Source organism: Miniopterus natalensis, chromosome 1 (assembly GCF_054644295.1).
Source record: "Miniopterus natalensis isolate mMinNat1 chromosome 1, mMinNat1.hap1, whole genome shotgun sequence".
NCBI lineage: Eukaryota > Metazoa > Chordata > Mammalia > Chiroptera > Miniopteridae > Miniopterus > Miniopterus natalensis.
In genome coordinates, this window is record NC_142081.1 from 20,329,235 (window position 1) to 20,344,108 (window position 14,874).

Below are 14,874 nucleotides of genomic sequence, written 5' to 3' on the forward strand. Positions count from 1 at the left end.
TCATTGATCGGCTGCCTCCTGCATGCCCCCGGCCAGGGATTGAGCCCGCAACCCGGGCATATGCCCTGACCAGGAATCGAACCCCAATCACCTGGACTGTAAGTCGATGCTCAACTGCTGAGCCACACCCGGCCAGGCAAGAAATTGCATTTCTTAAAAACAAAGGATCATATACAGTGCTCTTTGAATGATTAACCAGCAGCCTTCTAAGAGGAAATAAAATGCCTCTTTAAATTTTTTTTTTTTTTAATCCTTACCCAAGGATATTCCTTCCATTGCTTTTCAGAGAGAGCAGAAGAGAGCGGGAGAAACATCAACGGGAGAGAGACACTTCAATTGGTTGCCTCCCATACACCCCCTGGACCAGGGCCAGGGATAGAGCCTGCAACCAAGGTACAAGTTGGTCAGAATCGAACCCGAGACCCTTCAGTCCGCGGGCCAATTCTCCAACCACTGAGCCAAACCAGCCAGGGCTAAAATGCTGTTTTAGATCCCATTTTGCCCATTCCCTTTAAATTAAAACTAGCCCCATTTGTACTTTTTAGGATCCTGAGCAGAGACCCACTGCAGATGAACTTCTAGATCGCCCCCTTCTCAGGAAACGCAGGAGGTAAAGTACAAAACAGTCACTCTTGTTTTTCTGTAGGTGGTTGACTGTTAGCGGTCTGATCAGAGTACCACAAAGAGGGTGGTATTTCCTGACTTAGCTGCTCTGGTGCTATTTTCTACCAACATCTCTGCTTTTATTATTTGAAGGTAGCTCCAGACTTTTACCTCCTTAGCCTGTGCTATTTTGTTCTAAATTTATACTTATGAGACCCTAGGAGCCCTGTGCTCCCCCATCTGTGAATTTTAATCTAGAGTTAGGCATTAAAGCTTAGTAATTAAGAGAAAACATCCTTAGGTTTGTATCTGAGTTCTATCATATATTTGACAACTTATTTAACATCTCTGTTCCTTAGTTTTCCCCTCCATAAAGTGAGGTAGGGTGAGGATTAAAGGAGGGCCTGGCACAGGGTGCTCAGTAATTGTTGGATATTAGTGTGGATTTGGACCAGGCCTCTGTGTGTGTGTGCATGCATTCCTTTAGATCAGGGGTGGGCAGCGTCCGGCCCATGGGCCAGAAATCATTTGGTCTGGCCCTGCCAAGGCAACTGCAGGCAGGACTCAAAATTCAGTAAACCTAGGAGCTTTTCCCATAGCTGATTTTTAAGCTGATAATTTTGTATGGCCCAAGAATGATATAAATATCCAAATGGCCCCTCGCAGAAAAAAGGTTCCCCACCCCTGCTGTCAATGGTAAGCTAGAGTTGGAGGAGTCCTCTTCAGATGCCTTTTGCCCATTTCCTAAAGTCAAGCTTGATTGATTCCTGACAGGTTGTTTCCTGAGATTTATTCTGTTAGGGGGCTCTAGAGGTAGGAAGGAGGTCCTTTATTGCTCCCTTCCTACAGGAGGCTTCAAACCCTTACTTAAAGGAAGAGGTATTCTTTATCTTTCTTAAATGTCCTAGTCTGTGTTTCTTTCTGTTACACTATTTTTGCCTTACTACCCTTCTTCCTCCCCTACCAGTTCTCTGTTTCTGTATATTCCCAGTATTCAAACATTTACTACACTCTTTTTCAAGTCTTGCCCTTTAGGTACATTAAGTGTACACCTAATTCCATAATCTTTTCTGTTTGGTCAGTACCTTTATTCTGTTGTGTCATGTAATTAATCTTTTCTGGTTCTTTTCCAGAACAGTGTTTTAGTGCCGAGAATTATGTGTGATACTCCAGATGCAGCAGTGTGACCTTACATTTACGTTCTATGTATATTTAGGCATTGTCACCCTTTGGGACTGATTAAGCACATTTAAATTTTTTATCTGACTTATTTCCCAACAGTATAATCACTGTTTTAATATCTTATTTAAATATTTCTAATGATAATTTTAATTGCAGTTTTTATTGAGATAATTGTAGATTTGCACACATATATTATATAGAATTTTGTACTTTGATGGAAAAATGTAAGATAAAGAGCTTTCCAGGTAAAGCACAGACACAGGAAGTTGTGGGAAATATTCAGGAAACACCAAGTCCTATTTGAGCTGATTAGTGGTTCTATATACTGGCCTCTAACGAGCAACATTTCAGAAGCTTTCAAAAAATACTGATGCCTAAGCACCAAACCAGGAATTCAACTATAATCAATTTAGGCAGAAGGAGAACCCTGGGCTAAAACGTGGACAGTAAATAGAAGGAAGGCTGGAAAGGTAGGTAGAGAATTTTGAGTGCCAGGCAAAGGAATTTGTGCTTAATTCAAAAGATAGTACAGAAGAATTGAGTGTTTATGAGGGACAGTTCATGTGATGAGAGGCATGCCTAAGAGTTATTTAACAATACTACTATTAGTATTAAATCAGTATAGGCCTGGGTAAAGTGGATTGGAACTGTGGTGAGACCAATTAAGAGGTGCTATCATAATCCAGGTGGGAAGTAAAGCTGCCCAGAACTAAGGTGTTGAGACTGGAATGGAAAGGTGAGTATAGAGGACGTCATATAGATAGATTCTGTAGAATGTGTTTACTGGGAGAATGGGATTGGCAGTTAAAAAAATAGGAGAGTCAGAAAGAAAAGCTATATGGGAGAGAGATAATAAGCTGAGATTTAGAGATACCGAGTTTGGGGAGTCAGTGGGCAGACTAGGTGGAGATCTTGGCAGGTACCTAAAAATATGCATCAAAGTTCTCAAGGTTCTCTGTTCCAGCTTGGAACATTTCTCAGCGATAGAAAACAAACGGCCCCAATGGCTGGCCCCCTTGTATTTAATGAATTCTCTAAAGCCAGGTTTATATAACTGTTTGAGTTGTATCAAGGTACTTTCCTGAAAGTACTGTGATATTGTAGGACACACAGTTTATAGAGGATTAAATCTGTGAAATATATTAAAGAGACACTGGTGAATATAGGGTCTTATTATTTCGCTCATGAATCTTTGCCTTTCTTTTGGTAGAGAGATGGAGGAAAAAGTCACACTGCTTAATGCACCTACAAAGAGACCAAGGTAAATGTTCAGAGACTCTTAAAAAGTAATATATCTTAAATTACCACCAGGGGTTCTTTTTTTGTTGGGTCTGTACATTGTTTGATCCTAGTAATTAGCCTTTGGCCTCCTTTCAGAAGCCAACATCTGCTTAAATGTCAGATAGTCATTTCTGAGAAAAAGAAAAGCTATAATTTCACCCTCATGCTAAAGTGGACATCATTACCATGATTAATGTTGAAAAGTTGAAAAGTGTAGGTGTTATGGATCAGACTGGAATCTGATCTGGCCAAGCTGTGATGAAGCCCTGAGGCAGGAATTGCAAAGCCTGCAATGATAGAGGGTTGAAATAGGTTGTCGAGAAAGAACATTCTTTCTCATACCATAATTGGCAGTTCTTCTCAGGGAACAGACTGGGAGCGTTTTTCTATGATAAAGTTTTTATGTTAAATGTGCCTTTGTTCTGGGGGTTGTTGGCAGGTCAAGCACTGTGACTGAAGCTCCCATTGCTGTGGTAACATCAAGAACCAGTGAAGTCTATGTTTGGGGTGGTGGAAAATCCACTCCCCAGAAACTGGATGTCATCAAGAGTGGCTGTAGTGCTCGGCAGGTGTGTGCAGGGAATACCCACTTCGCTGTGGTCACAGTGGAGAAGGAACTGTACACCTGGGTGGTAAGTGAAAGCTAAGTACTTTAGAATAGTGATGTAAGCATAATTGTTTACCAGACCCAGGATGTCTGAGTATGTTGTTAGTTGAACATGTGCTTCGGGAGTAGCAGCATGGGGTGATGGAATGTAAGCTCCTTTGCGAGCAGTGATTTTTGTCTTTTTAGGATTCACTGATGTATGCCCAAAGCCTAGTACATATTAGGTCTCTTTTTTAAATGTTTTTTTGAATGAATTATTGAGAGAGAGCAAGAATTGAAAGAACCCTAAGTTTGGACCTAGGAAACTGGACTCTCGTTTACAGCTGGGTGATTTCAGAAAGGCACTTAATCTGTTCTATTTCCATGATATTCAGAGCAACCAGTATCTGTGAAATAGCTTTGTAAACAAATGAAGCACTGTGCCATGTCAGGAAAATTCCAAGACTTCCATCAGTGATTGAAGATGGCTAGGTATATCTTGAGTAGATTTTCCTTTGTTCCCCTCTAGACTCCACCCTGTCTCTCACCTTCTTAAACAGATCACATGTATTACTATTTCTCTATCTCCCATTCGTTCTTCATTCACCTACAATGCAACGTCCATCTCTGTCATTCGATTGAAACTACTCATGACAAAATGACTTATAAATTGTGAAAATAAAAGATTCTTTTTATAAGCAAGTCCTTATCTTGCTTGATCTCCCAGCAGCATTTGATGCATTGACCCGACCACACTCTCCTTCTCGAAGCTTTGGCTTTGGCTTCCATGAAAGCATGTTCCCTTGGCTTTCTTCCTGTTTCTTCAGCTGTGTCTTCTAAGGCTCATTTTAGACTACTTTTCCTTTACCCGATCTTGTTGTAGGCCCGTGGTTCTCACTCTTCCTCCTCCTCAGGGAGCTCATTTTTTCCAGTAATTTCCAATAACTTCTCAATGAGGATAGGCTTTAAACCCGCTGTGTGACATAGTATGGAAACTCAGCTATTGATTGATTGAATGAATGAATGAATGAATGCATGATATGGCCCCAATTGTAGAGTGTTAACTTTGTTATTTCATAAAACACTATCCTTGAAAGAACTAGCCCCTGATGTGCTGCAAGAACAGAGTGAAATTAGCACCTTAAAAAAACACTTATATAAGGATTTGGCCTGGCCAGTGTGTCTCAGTTGGGCGTCCCATGCATCAAAAGGTTGCCGGTTCTATTCGCTGTCAGGGCACATGCCCAGGTTGCAGGCTCGATCCCCGTTTGGGGCACTTATGGGAGGCAGCCGGTCAATGTTTCTCTCTCACATTGGTGTTTCTTTCTCCCTTTTTCTCTCTAAAAATCAATAAAAACATGCAGGAGGCAGCCCATCAATGTTTCTCACATTCATGTTTCTCTCCCTCTCCCTTTTTCCCTCTCTCTAAAAAAAATAAATATTTATATAAGGACTTAGAGTTGAGTTATTGAATGAAAAGCATTATCATCTCTGTAAAAATGTTGAAAAGTCATTTAAGTAATCTCGATGCTGTATAGCAGCCTCTTTGATGTAGCTGGATTCTTTATAACTCTCCCATGTTTCAAGGAAACTGTAACCAAATTTGTAAAAACTTCTTGTAAGGATTTCCAAGAGGACATACTCTATTACCTATCATTAAATATATAGTTTACCTCAGACTTGAAAGAAAAAGACAAAATTGGGACTGCCCTTTTAAGGCCTGAAGGATATCAATTTGGATACTTTTTAAATCTTTACTATCTACAGTTAAAAGATTTACTCTCAAAAAATAAATAAATAAAAGGTTTAATCTCCTTACCCTTTTTTTTTTTTTTTTCATTTCTAAATTTCCAGCTGATTTTTTTCCTACTGTTTTTCTTAATAATACATTATATTGAAGATTAGCTTTTGGCATGAAAAGTTAAAACTTCACAAGACCTCTTTATTTCACAGAACATGCAAGGGGGCACAAAACTCCATGGTCAGCTGGGCCATGGAGACAAAGCCTCCTACCGACAGCCCAAGCATGTGGAAAAGTTGCAAGGCAAAGCTATTCGTCAGGTGTCGTGTGGTGATGATTTCACTGTCTGTGTGACAGGTAAGCCATCAGCAGAAAGCATCCAAGTATATTTAATGTGGGGTATTGTACTTATTCTGTGCACTTTCAGTTGGGATTTTATAACAAAAGACAGTATTCACAGGACCAAAGACAATGAGCAGATATACACATTAATAACAACCTGCTCAATTTGCTATAATATTAAGGGGCGATGAGCAAAGAGGAGGCAGGTGGATAGCAGAAGAGGTGGGATATGGCATGTCCCAGGTGTGGGGAAACAACCTCACCACCTGGTCAGGTGTGGGTAACGCTAAATCAGGAATTAAGAGCTAAAGTTCAGTTTGGGTCTTCCCAGTACTCATTTTATGATCCCTTAGTTCTCTTCTTCTCTATAAAATAGAGATGGCCCCAGTAAAATTATAGGCCTTTAACATGACAATACTACCACTTTTTAAACCTGTTATTGTAACAGTACATGTGACCCCCTAAATACAAACAACTCTATACTTGCACAGTCTATCCTTCAGATTTCTGTGATGTAATCATCTCATGTGAGCTCATTGGCAGGAGTGTTCCTCATTTTAGTCCTGCCCAGCTTTCTGATTGTACAAAATAAGTCACTCTTTTGGTGGGTTCTGCTTTCCTTCCTTTTGCAGATGAGGGTCAGCTCTATGCCTTTGGATCTGATTATTATGGCTGCATGGGGGTGGACAAGGTTTCTGGCCCCGAAGTATTAGAACCCATGCAGCTGAACTTCTTCCTGAACAATCCAGTGGAGCAGGTCTCCTGTGGAGATAATCATGTGGTGGTTTTGACACGAAACAAAGAAGTCTATTCTTGGGGCTGTGGCGAATATGGTAGGTGTAGCCTTGTCTCTGTCCAGTTATTCCCAGGCACACAACCTGCCTTCAAGCTTGTGTGCATCTAAACACATCTTGTAGCCTGTGCTTGAAAAGTATTAATTCAGTAAAGGAGAATCTTATGGGACATTTTCATTGGGAAGGGGTCCCTCATTTTAATGATTTCCTTTCTTGTATGTGTCTCAGGACGACTGGGTTTGGATTCAGAAGAGGATTATTATACACCACAAAAGGTAAAATCAGAAGCAGCTTCTTCCTAAAGCCTATCTAGTCACACAGATTCCAGTAACATGTCTTCTTTCCAACTCCTCATATCAACGTGCTTATTTCTGAAAGATTTCTTATCTGGGACACTAACAATCCGGGATTCCTGATTTAGCACTATGTGGTCTTGTCATCTGACTAAATCATAAAAAGTTAAGAAGGAGGATACAACTTCTGTGGACACTGTGGAGTCACATCTTACTCGGGGATGAGAGTAAAATTAGCTTGTACAGTGAAAAAGTCACATCGAGCTAAATACACCCTGGAAAATTCCTTGGAAGATATTGGAAAACAACATACTGTCTCTTAACCCAACACAGCCTTTTTCCCCTTCTATTTCCACAATTGAACACCAGATAAAATAGTTGTTTGTATTTAGGGGTCACGTTGTATAAAACATAATACCTAATTATTCTCATCACTGCAAGAGCTGTCACTTCAAGAGCTGGCACAAGAGCTGAAACCAGCTGAGGGAAGAGCCAGTCACATCTCTCTCACACCCACCTTAGGGCACAGGTTCGCCCACTCGAAGGTTGGCTGTAATCAACTGTCCCATTCACTGTAACAATGTTTATTTACATTTTCTTCTGAAAAGGACAGCATCAGCAATGAGTAAAGCTTCTCCTTTCCCAGTGTTTTCTGAGTTTTCCTAAGTAAGACCTGTCCATAAAACAGTGACAGGGACTATCTGTTTAGCTGGCTTGGAACTGCCTTCTTTTACTTTATTATAAAACTTGAGCTTCTTGTTGAAAACAGAGCTTAGAGCAGTCTTTACTTCCCTGTAGTAGTCATTCTGTTAAATGTAGGATGTGGGTTTTTTAAAGAATCTGAGGGTTTTTTCCTAATACAAGTTACATTTGGGGGTATTTTTCTGATTTTTTTTTTTCTTGCAGGTGGATGTTCCCAAGGCCTTAATTATTGTCGCAGTTCAATGTGGCTGTGATGGGACATTTCTGCTGACCCAGTCAGGCAAAGTGCTGGCCTGTGGACTCAATGAGTTCAACAAACTGGGTCTGAATCAGTGTATGTCTGGTATCATCAACCATGAAGTGAGTACCTCCTTTGGTGTCCTAACCACATTGTCGGAATCTCTTTGGGAATGTTATTGTTGCTTAGTGACCATGGAATTTGACTTAAGAATAAAGTGAGGATCTCACAGACATGTTCGGCAAAAGAAGCCAGCAACAAAAGAGTACATACTATATAATTCCAATTACATGAAGTTTAAGATCAGGTAAAATTAACTTACGATGGCAGAAGTTAAGATATGGTTACTTCTGGGAGGAGGGTCATGGGTATTAACACAAGGGGTGGAAGAGGGATTATAGGGTGATGGGAGTGGTCTATATCTTGATCAGGGTGGTGGTTTTACATTTGTATGCGTACAGAAAAATGTGTCCAGCTGTGTAATATTTTGTAGTTATACTTCAATAAATAAATAGATTACAAAGAATCAAGTGATGGAATTCAGGTTCTACCTTATCACTGAAATAGGTATAAGAAAATTAACATTGTGAAAAGAATCATATTTCCATGTATCAAACCTCTGGAGAGTTTTTTAGATATATTGTTCCCAAATCACTGATGCTGTACAGGCTTATTAAATGTAATTACCATTCACCTCTTTCAAGACTGTCATGAAATTCACCACTGATATTAAGTTTTAGTCCCCTCTTTGTGTTAGTATGATGAATTTTTGTCATTTTCTAAAGAATCAAAATAAGAGACAAAAGTTTACTGACTCAATGGGAAAGATAATTAATTTTTAAAGCAGTCTCTGAAGTAGTGATTCTCAAATTCAGGGCAAGTCTGGGGAGGGTGTGTGTGTGGTTTGAAAAGGCATATTCAAAATTACCATTTAGTAGTTCCCCTTTATCCACTGTTTTGCTTTCTGAGGTTTCACTTGCCCACAATCAGCCACAGTCCAAAAATATTAAACGGAAAGTTCCAGAAATAAGTAATTCATAAATTTTAACTTGCGCACTCTTCTGAGTACCATAATGAAATGCAGTGTTTTCCCACAATTTGCTTGAAAGTCCTTTTGGTCACTGACAACATTCTCAGCCTGTTACCTCTCCATTTTTTACCTCATGAGTCTCCACTTTTGTTTTACCTTGTTTCAGGCATACCATGAAGTTCCCTACACGACCTCCTTTACATTGGCCAAACAGTTGTCCTTTTATAAGATTCGTACAATTGCCCCAGGCAAGACTCACACAGCTGCTATTGATGGTGAGTTGATTTACAACTGTATACACAGGCCTTAGTGGCTCAGGCTCTATTTTACTATCAAGTATAAGCTTTTCTAAGCTATATACATTCTCATGATTTCCCCCTAGCATCCCGTGTTATCTCATTAACAAATTAAGACATTCAAGTAGATGTTTGTTGATAATTATAAATGCTTAATCAATACATGCCTTAATGAGAATGCCACACCTCTAATTCCAGACAACTACTGTTTCTAATTAGTACCGTCTGTAGGTTTTCCAAGTTAGGTAGTACTCATTTTCTACATTTAAAATACAATATTAGAGAGAAAATACAATATTGAGTCACTTCCTGGCTCTAATTGGTCATAGTTCTGTATACCCTAGCTCCCTAGGTCCAGGATCATGTGTATATGTACTTGTATATGTACTCTAACAACCAGAAACTAGCCCATGGAACTCTGCATTGGCTGCTTTTCTCTCTGTTCAATGACCCATTTGTGCCTCCTGGTTATTTATTCTTGCTTCTCTCAGAGCGAGGCCGGCTGTTGACCTTTGGCTGCAACAAGTGTGGACAACTGGGCGTTGGGAATTATAAAAAGCGTCTAGGAATCAACCTGTTGGGGGGACCCCTAGGTGGGAAGCAAGTGATCAGGGTCTCCTGTGGTGATGAGTTTACGATTGCTGCCACTGATGGTGAGTCTGGACACACCCTTCCAAGATTTTTGGACAGATGGCTGTGTTTTAATTTTTGTTTGGGAAGGAGGTGGACTAGTTATTTGTGTAGCTGGATCATATGTTTACCTTTTGTGTTGAATTGGTTTTCATGTGTTCAACATAGTGATTATTTTAAAAGGTCAGATTTCTAGCTAATGGCAGGTTAATGTTCTAAGTCCCTATTTTTTTACTTTAACTTTTTTTGTAAAATGTTTTAAGAATTATTAAATACTTATCTATATACCTTGTTCAGCACCATGTGGGCTTCAATAACTGTTAGCTAGGTGGCTGGAGAAGAGAACAACATAATTTCACCTTGCTCCTTGATTGGGGTCAGCTGCACTGCAATGACGCCCTTAGGAACTGCTGAGGCCTGAAGGACTGTATACTGTGTTTCTCCGCTTTCTGAATTGGTCTAACTGAATGTTCTTCTCTTCCCCTCATAGCTATTTCTTCTCTGCAGCATCTGCTTGCTCTTATCACCACTTTTCTTTTGTACTGCCTCTTCTGCTAGTCTTCATTTCCTTCCCTCTTTCTTCTGCTTTCTTTTTCTTCTCTTTTTTCTCACTCCCTGTGTCACTTTCTGAACTCTTTATTTTTGTAGCTACTTCTTTCTTGTGACTGGTGAACAGCAAATCACATTGCTTCTTTTTGTCTTTAGACTCATTTCAGCTAATGCTCTGAGATATCTTTGTTTTCTTCTAGTCTACCTAGTGTGTAAACGTGAAGGATTCAGCAATAGTGTCAGATTAGTCATCTCTTAACTATATTTAGTTAAGTGAGCCAGCTTTCAGAGTGGCACATTAACCTTCTCTGCTTGTCCCAAAACAAGGGATTTTAGGAAACATTCTATTTAGTTGGACTAGATAAGTGGAAATGTTACCTACAAAGACACTGTCAAGATGTCTCTAAGGATTGAATTTACTGCAGCAAGTTCAGTAGTACTTTTTCTGACAGGGCCCCAAAGAGGTAATGTTTCTTCAATCGATCTGTGTACTTCACAAGTTAAACTTCAGAATGAGGGACGTAGGATTGGATTCTGTGGCTGGGCATATTACCTCTTGACCAGTGTTTCTGTACTCTTCTAAACTGTATTTGATTGCCTCATTCAGACAGCAAACAGAGTGCCTGCTGTGCTCCAGGCGCTCTTTTAGGCTCTGGAAATGTAGAAGTCAGTCCCAGAAAGGCCCTATCCTCAAGGAATTCACAGTCTAGTGGAGTAGGAGAGATATACATATAAACAGAGTAGTATAGACAGGTAGGTCAGGTGCCATGGCAGTATCGAACTCCTCTAAGCCCTGGAGTGCGTGGGGCTCAGACCTTCTATCTCTCTGTCTCCCTTCACTTCCTAAGTGAGCTCATTATCTTAAATCCCCCCTATACACTGATAACTTTATATTACCACCCCTTACCTCCACACTCACTCAGTAGCCTCTCAACTTAGGTGTCTAAAGATATGGTGGCTCCATAGCCCATTTTTCCCCAGTCAGTCCTGATTCATGCTTATTGTCCTGGTTTAATCATTAATAGCACCCCGTTTTCATTAAAAAATGTCCTGATTTGGATAGGAAGTTACAGGCATCTCAAACAAACTCACTATATTTAAAGTCAAACTTCTGATTTTCTGTGCAAACCTGTTCCACCTGCAACCTTCCCATCTCAGTAAGTGGCAGTTTTATCCTACACCCTATATTTCATCCATCAGCAAACCTATTGATTATCTTCAGAATATATCCAACCACTTCTCAGCATCTTCACTGCTACAACTGGTCTCCCTGCTTCCACTTTTGTTCGCCTGGAAGCGATTCTCCTCATAGTAGCCTAAGAGATTTTTTAAAATATCTACTGTTCAGAACCTCTAATAGTTTCCTATCTCAACCAATAAAAATTAAAGTCATTACAATGGCCTGCATAGGCCCTACATGACCAGACCCAAGCCACCTCCTGACCTCTTCTCTGACCACTGTCCCCTCTCTTACTTTGCTCCAGCTGCAGGGGCCTTCTTGTTCCTTGTTTGTGATGCTCACATTACCTACAGGACCTTTGCACTTGCTATTTCCTCTGCCTAGAAAGCTCTTCCCCTAGATATCCACATGGCTCTCTTACTTCAATCAGGTCTCTGCCAAGTGTCAACAAGTATTTCTCTGACTACCCCATCCAAAATTATAATGCTCACTATTTTTTATTTCCACTATTTTTCTTTACCATTTATCTTTCTTCATAGCACTTACTACCACCTGAAGTATTAGACATTTATTTTTTATTCATCAGTCTCCCCCCACTAGAATATCAGTTCCACAGGGCAGCAACTGTTTATTCACTGCTCTTTCCCCAGTGCCTCAAGCAGTGCCTTTCATGAAGTAGATGCCCAGTAAATATTTGAATGAGTGACCAAAAAACGTTGTCAAATGAATAAGTGACTGGATGGCAGTATGTAGGAGCAGTGGTCATTTTTACCTTGGGGGTATCAGGAATTGTTTAGGCTTATAGGAGAATAAACAGCTTTCCCCGGTTTTGTACATAGTGGGGAAACTTTCTAGCTCTAGGGCATAAAGATGGGGAACCCAAAGAGTTGGGAAGCCAGTATTCTATTAAACTATCTGCTGTTAAATGTGGGGTTTTTTTCCCCTAGATAACCATATTTTTGCCTGGGGCAATGGTGGTAATGGTCGCCTGGCAATGACCCCCACAGAGAGACCTCACGGCTCTGATATTTGTACCTCATGGCCTCGGCCTATTTTTGGATCTCTGCATCACGTCCCGGATCTATCTTGCCGTGGCTGGCACACCATTCTCATTGTTGGTAAGGGTTTCATATGTGTGGGTTGAAGTGGCTTTGACAGAGGATAGACTTGTACCTAAGGTACTGGTGGCTACATTCTTGGCCCTAGAAGTGTCCTGAAGAAAAGAGGCTACTTCTGTAAATTTATAATGTAAGTGATGCCATGCCTAATGATAGGAACAGAACGTTGTCACTTCCTGAGCTTTGTCATTTACCACCTCGTGACCATTTTTAACATAACTTTATTCTCTGTCTCCCTTGCTATTGAATTTGTTACTTCTAGCTCTCTACTAATGAACTTGTCAGTTCATGCTGTTATAAGAAACATTTAGTACACCTTTAAAAAGAAACTAAATCATAACTGCTTTCTGCATAAAGAGTGCTTTGTTATGAACTAAATTATGTGAAGGCCTGTTGTGAAGATTTACAAGTTCATTCTTTTAGATCAGTGGTTCACAACCTTGGCTGCACATTAGAGTCTCCTGAGGAGCTTTTAGAAATCCCTGCCCAATTAAACCGGAATCTCTAAAGCTTCCCAAATGATTCCAAAGAATAGTTAAGGAGAATTGCTATTTTACATAGTGAATGTAGTTAGAGTAGCTGGTGGTGCTTGGCTTATGATATTAATATCTAAAATAATAATTAACTTTAATTTATCTGAACTCAGTGAGGGATAGCAATTATCTCCTAGATTAACTCCCTATCCTAGTCCTCATTTTTCCTGCCTATAGCTGTATTTGATGCTTAACTACTGAATTTTTTCCCTCAGAGAAAGTATTGAATTCTAAAACCATCCGTTCCAATAGCAGTGGCTTATCCATTGGGACTGGTAAGTAGCAATATCTTAGGTACCAGTGGTTTTGTGAGGTATGGAACTTTGGGTTGGATTCCATGTAGTCTCCAAAAAAGGGGGAAATATCTTTGGGAAATGAGGAATACAGTGATCAAAAGAGAGAGGATCATATTTTGGTGGATTTCACAGTAAGTTACAACTTTTACAGTGTGGGGTACATCTTTGCCCCACGCATATGGAAGTAATTACATGGCTTCCCTAGCATTGTAATGTGACTTACATAGTTTTTTTCCTTATGCTTAGGGGCTATAGATTCTGTCTACCCTGTACCTTCCATGTATTCCTAGGGGTATTCTAGTCTATAGAAATAGTTCTTCAAAATAGGTCCTCAGAAATAAAAGTTGGCTAAACTTCCAAGTGGTTAGGAAAGTCAGCTTAAAGCTCTCTGGTAGTTTTCCTTTGGCTTCTTTCTTCTTGGTGCTGTATTATTTGGGACCATGACAGGAAATTGGATCTGTGTTCCTTTTTGGTTTTCCATTTGCTAGAGTACCTGTAGCCTTTGACGTCTCAAAACCTCGATTCTGATATTTTGTGGATCAAACAGATAAAGACCCAGAATAAAAGCAGATCAGTCCTCTAAAAATAGTTGAAAATCTGATCTAGAGTTGTTGAACTTTAGTTTACACACATACACGTACATTATACCTCTTATTAGTTTCCTTTAGTAATTCATTGCTCAGCATCTATTTGTTCATATTAATACCTGTCACAAATGATAAAATGTATTTTTGCAAAGCACAGCTGTTCTATTAGAGCTTTGTTTTGCTAGAACGGTATTTAAAAGAAAAACATAAGATTAAAAGCACATGTCCATTGGCTAGAAAATGTAAACTCCATAAGGGCAGGGATTTTTGTCTGTTTTTATTCATTAATTTTCTCCACATTGCCTAGAAGAATGCCTGGCAAATGGTAAATGCTCAGTAAATATTTGTTAGTTGAATGTGTTATGACCATCCAATGGAATGTTACACAAAAGTGAAAATGAACAACATATACAAATATTTCCGTAATGTAAAAAGCAAGTTACAGCAGAATACATCTTTTATAAAGTTCAAAACCCAGCAAAATAAATAATATATTGCTTAAGAATACATAAGTATGTGATCAAGTTGTTTCTTAATGAAGAAGTTGTAAATGCAAAATTAAACAGTGCTTACATCTGGGTAGGAGGCCAGAGAAGGAGTTCACAAAGCAGGGCAAATGATACAGGTAATGTTTTAGTTCAGCACTGTCCCATCGCTCTTTCTGCAGAAGTGGAAATGTTCTGTATATGTGCTGGCCAGTACAAAGCCACTAGCTACATGTGGCTATTGGGCACTTGAAAAGTAAACACTGTGACCTAAACACTAATTTTTAATTCTACTTAAATACCCATATATGGCTACCATATTGGAAAGTACAATTCTAGTTCTTCAAGTGGTAGATTCATGTGTGTTTTGTTAGGCATCAAAACTTACACATATGTTAAAAATCGTCT

The 14,874-nt window shown here is 39.6% G+C and overlaps 1 protein-coding gene across 2 annotated transcripts in view; it reads left to right on the forward strand.

Annotated features, from left to right (window-relative positions):
• Positions 1–14,874, forward strand: part of NEK9 (NIMA related kinase 9) — a 35,263-nt gene that overhangs the window by 12,127 nt on the left and 8,262 nt on the right. For both annotated transcript variants that reach the window (XM_087819033.1, XM_087819037.1), the window contains exons 8-18: positions 546–610; positions 2,996–3,046; positions 3,506–3,698; positions 5,606–5,750; positions 6,368–6,568; positions 6,758–6,804; positions 7,729–7,884; positions 8,959–9,067; positions 9,580–9,741; positions 12,395–12,565; positions 13,314–13,373. In XM_087819033.1, the coding sequence (XP_087675159.1) occupies positions 546–610; positions 2,996–3,046; positions 3,506–3,698; positions 5,606–5,750; positions 6,368–6,568; positions 6,758–6,804; positions 7,729–7,884; positions 8,959–9,067; positions 9,580–9,741; positions 12,395–12,565; positions 13,314–13,373 (1,360 nt within the window). The remainder of the gene's footprint in view (positions 1–545; positions 611–2,995; positions 3,047–3,505; positions 3,699–5,605; positions 5,751–6,367; positions 6,569–6,757; positions 6,805–7,728; positions 7,885–8,958; positions 9,068–9,579; positions 9,742–12,394; positions 12,566–13,313; positions 13,374–14,874) is intronic.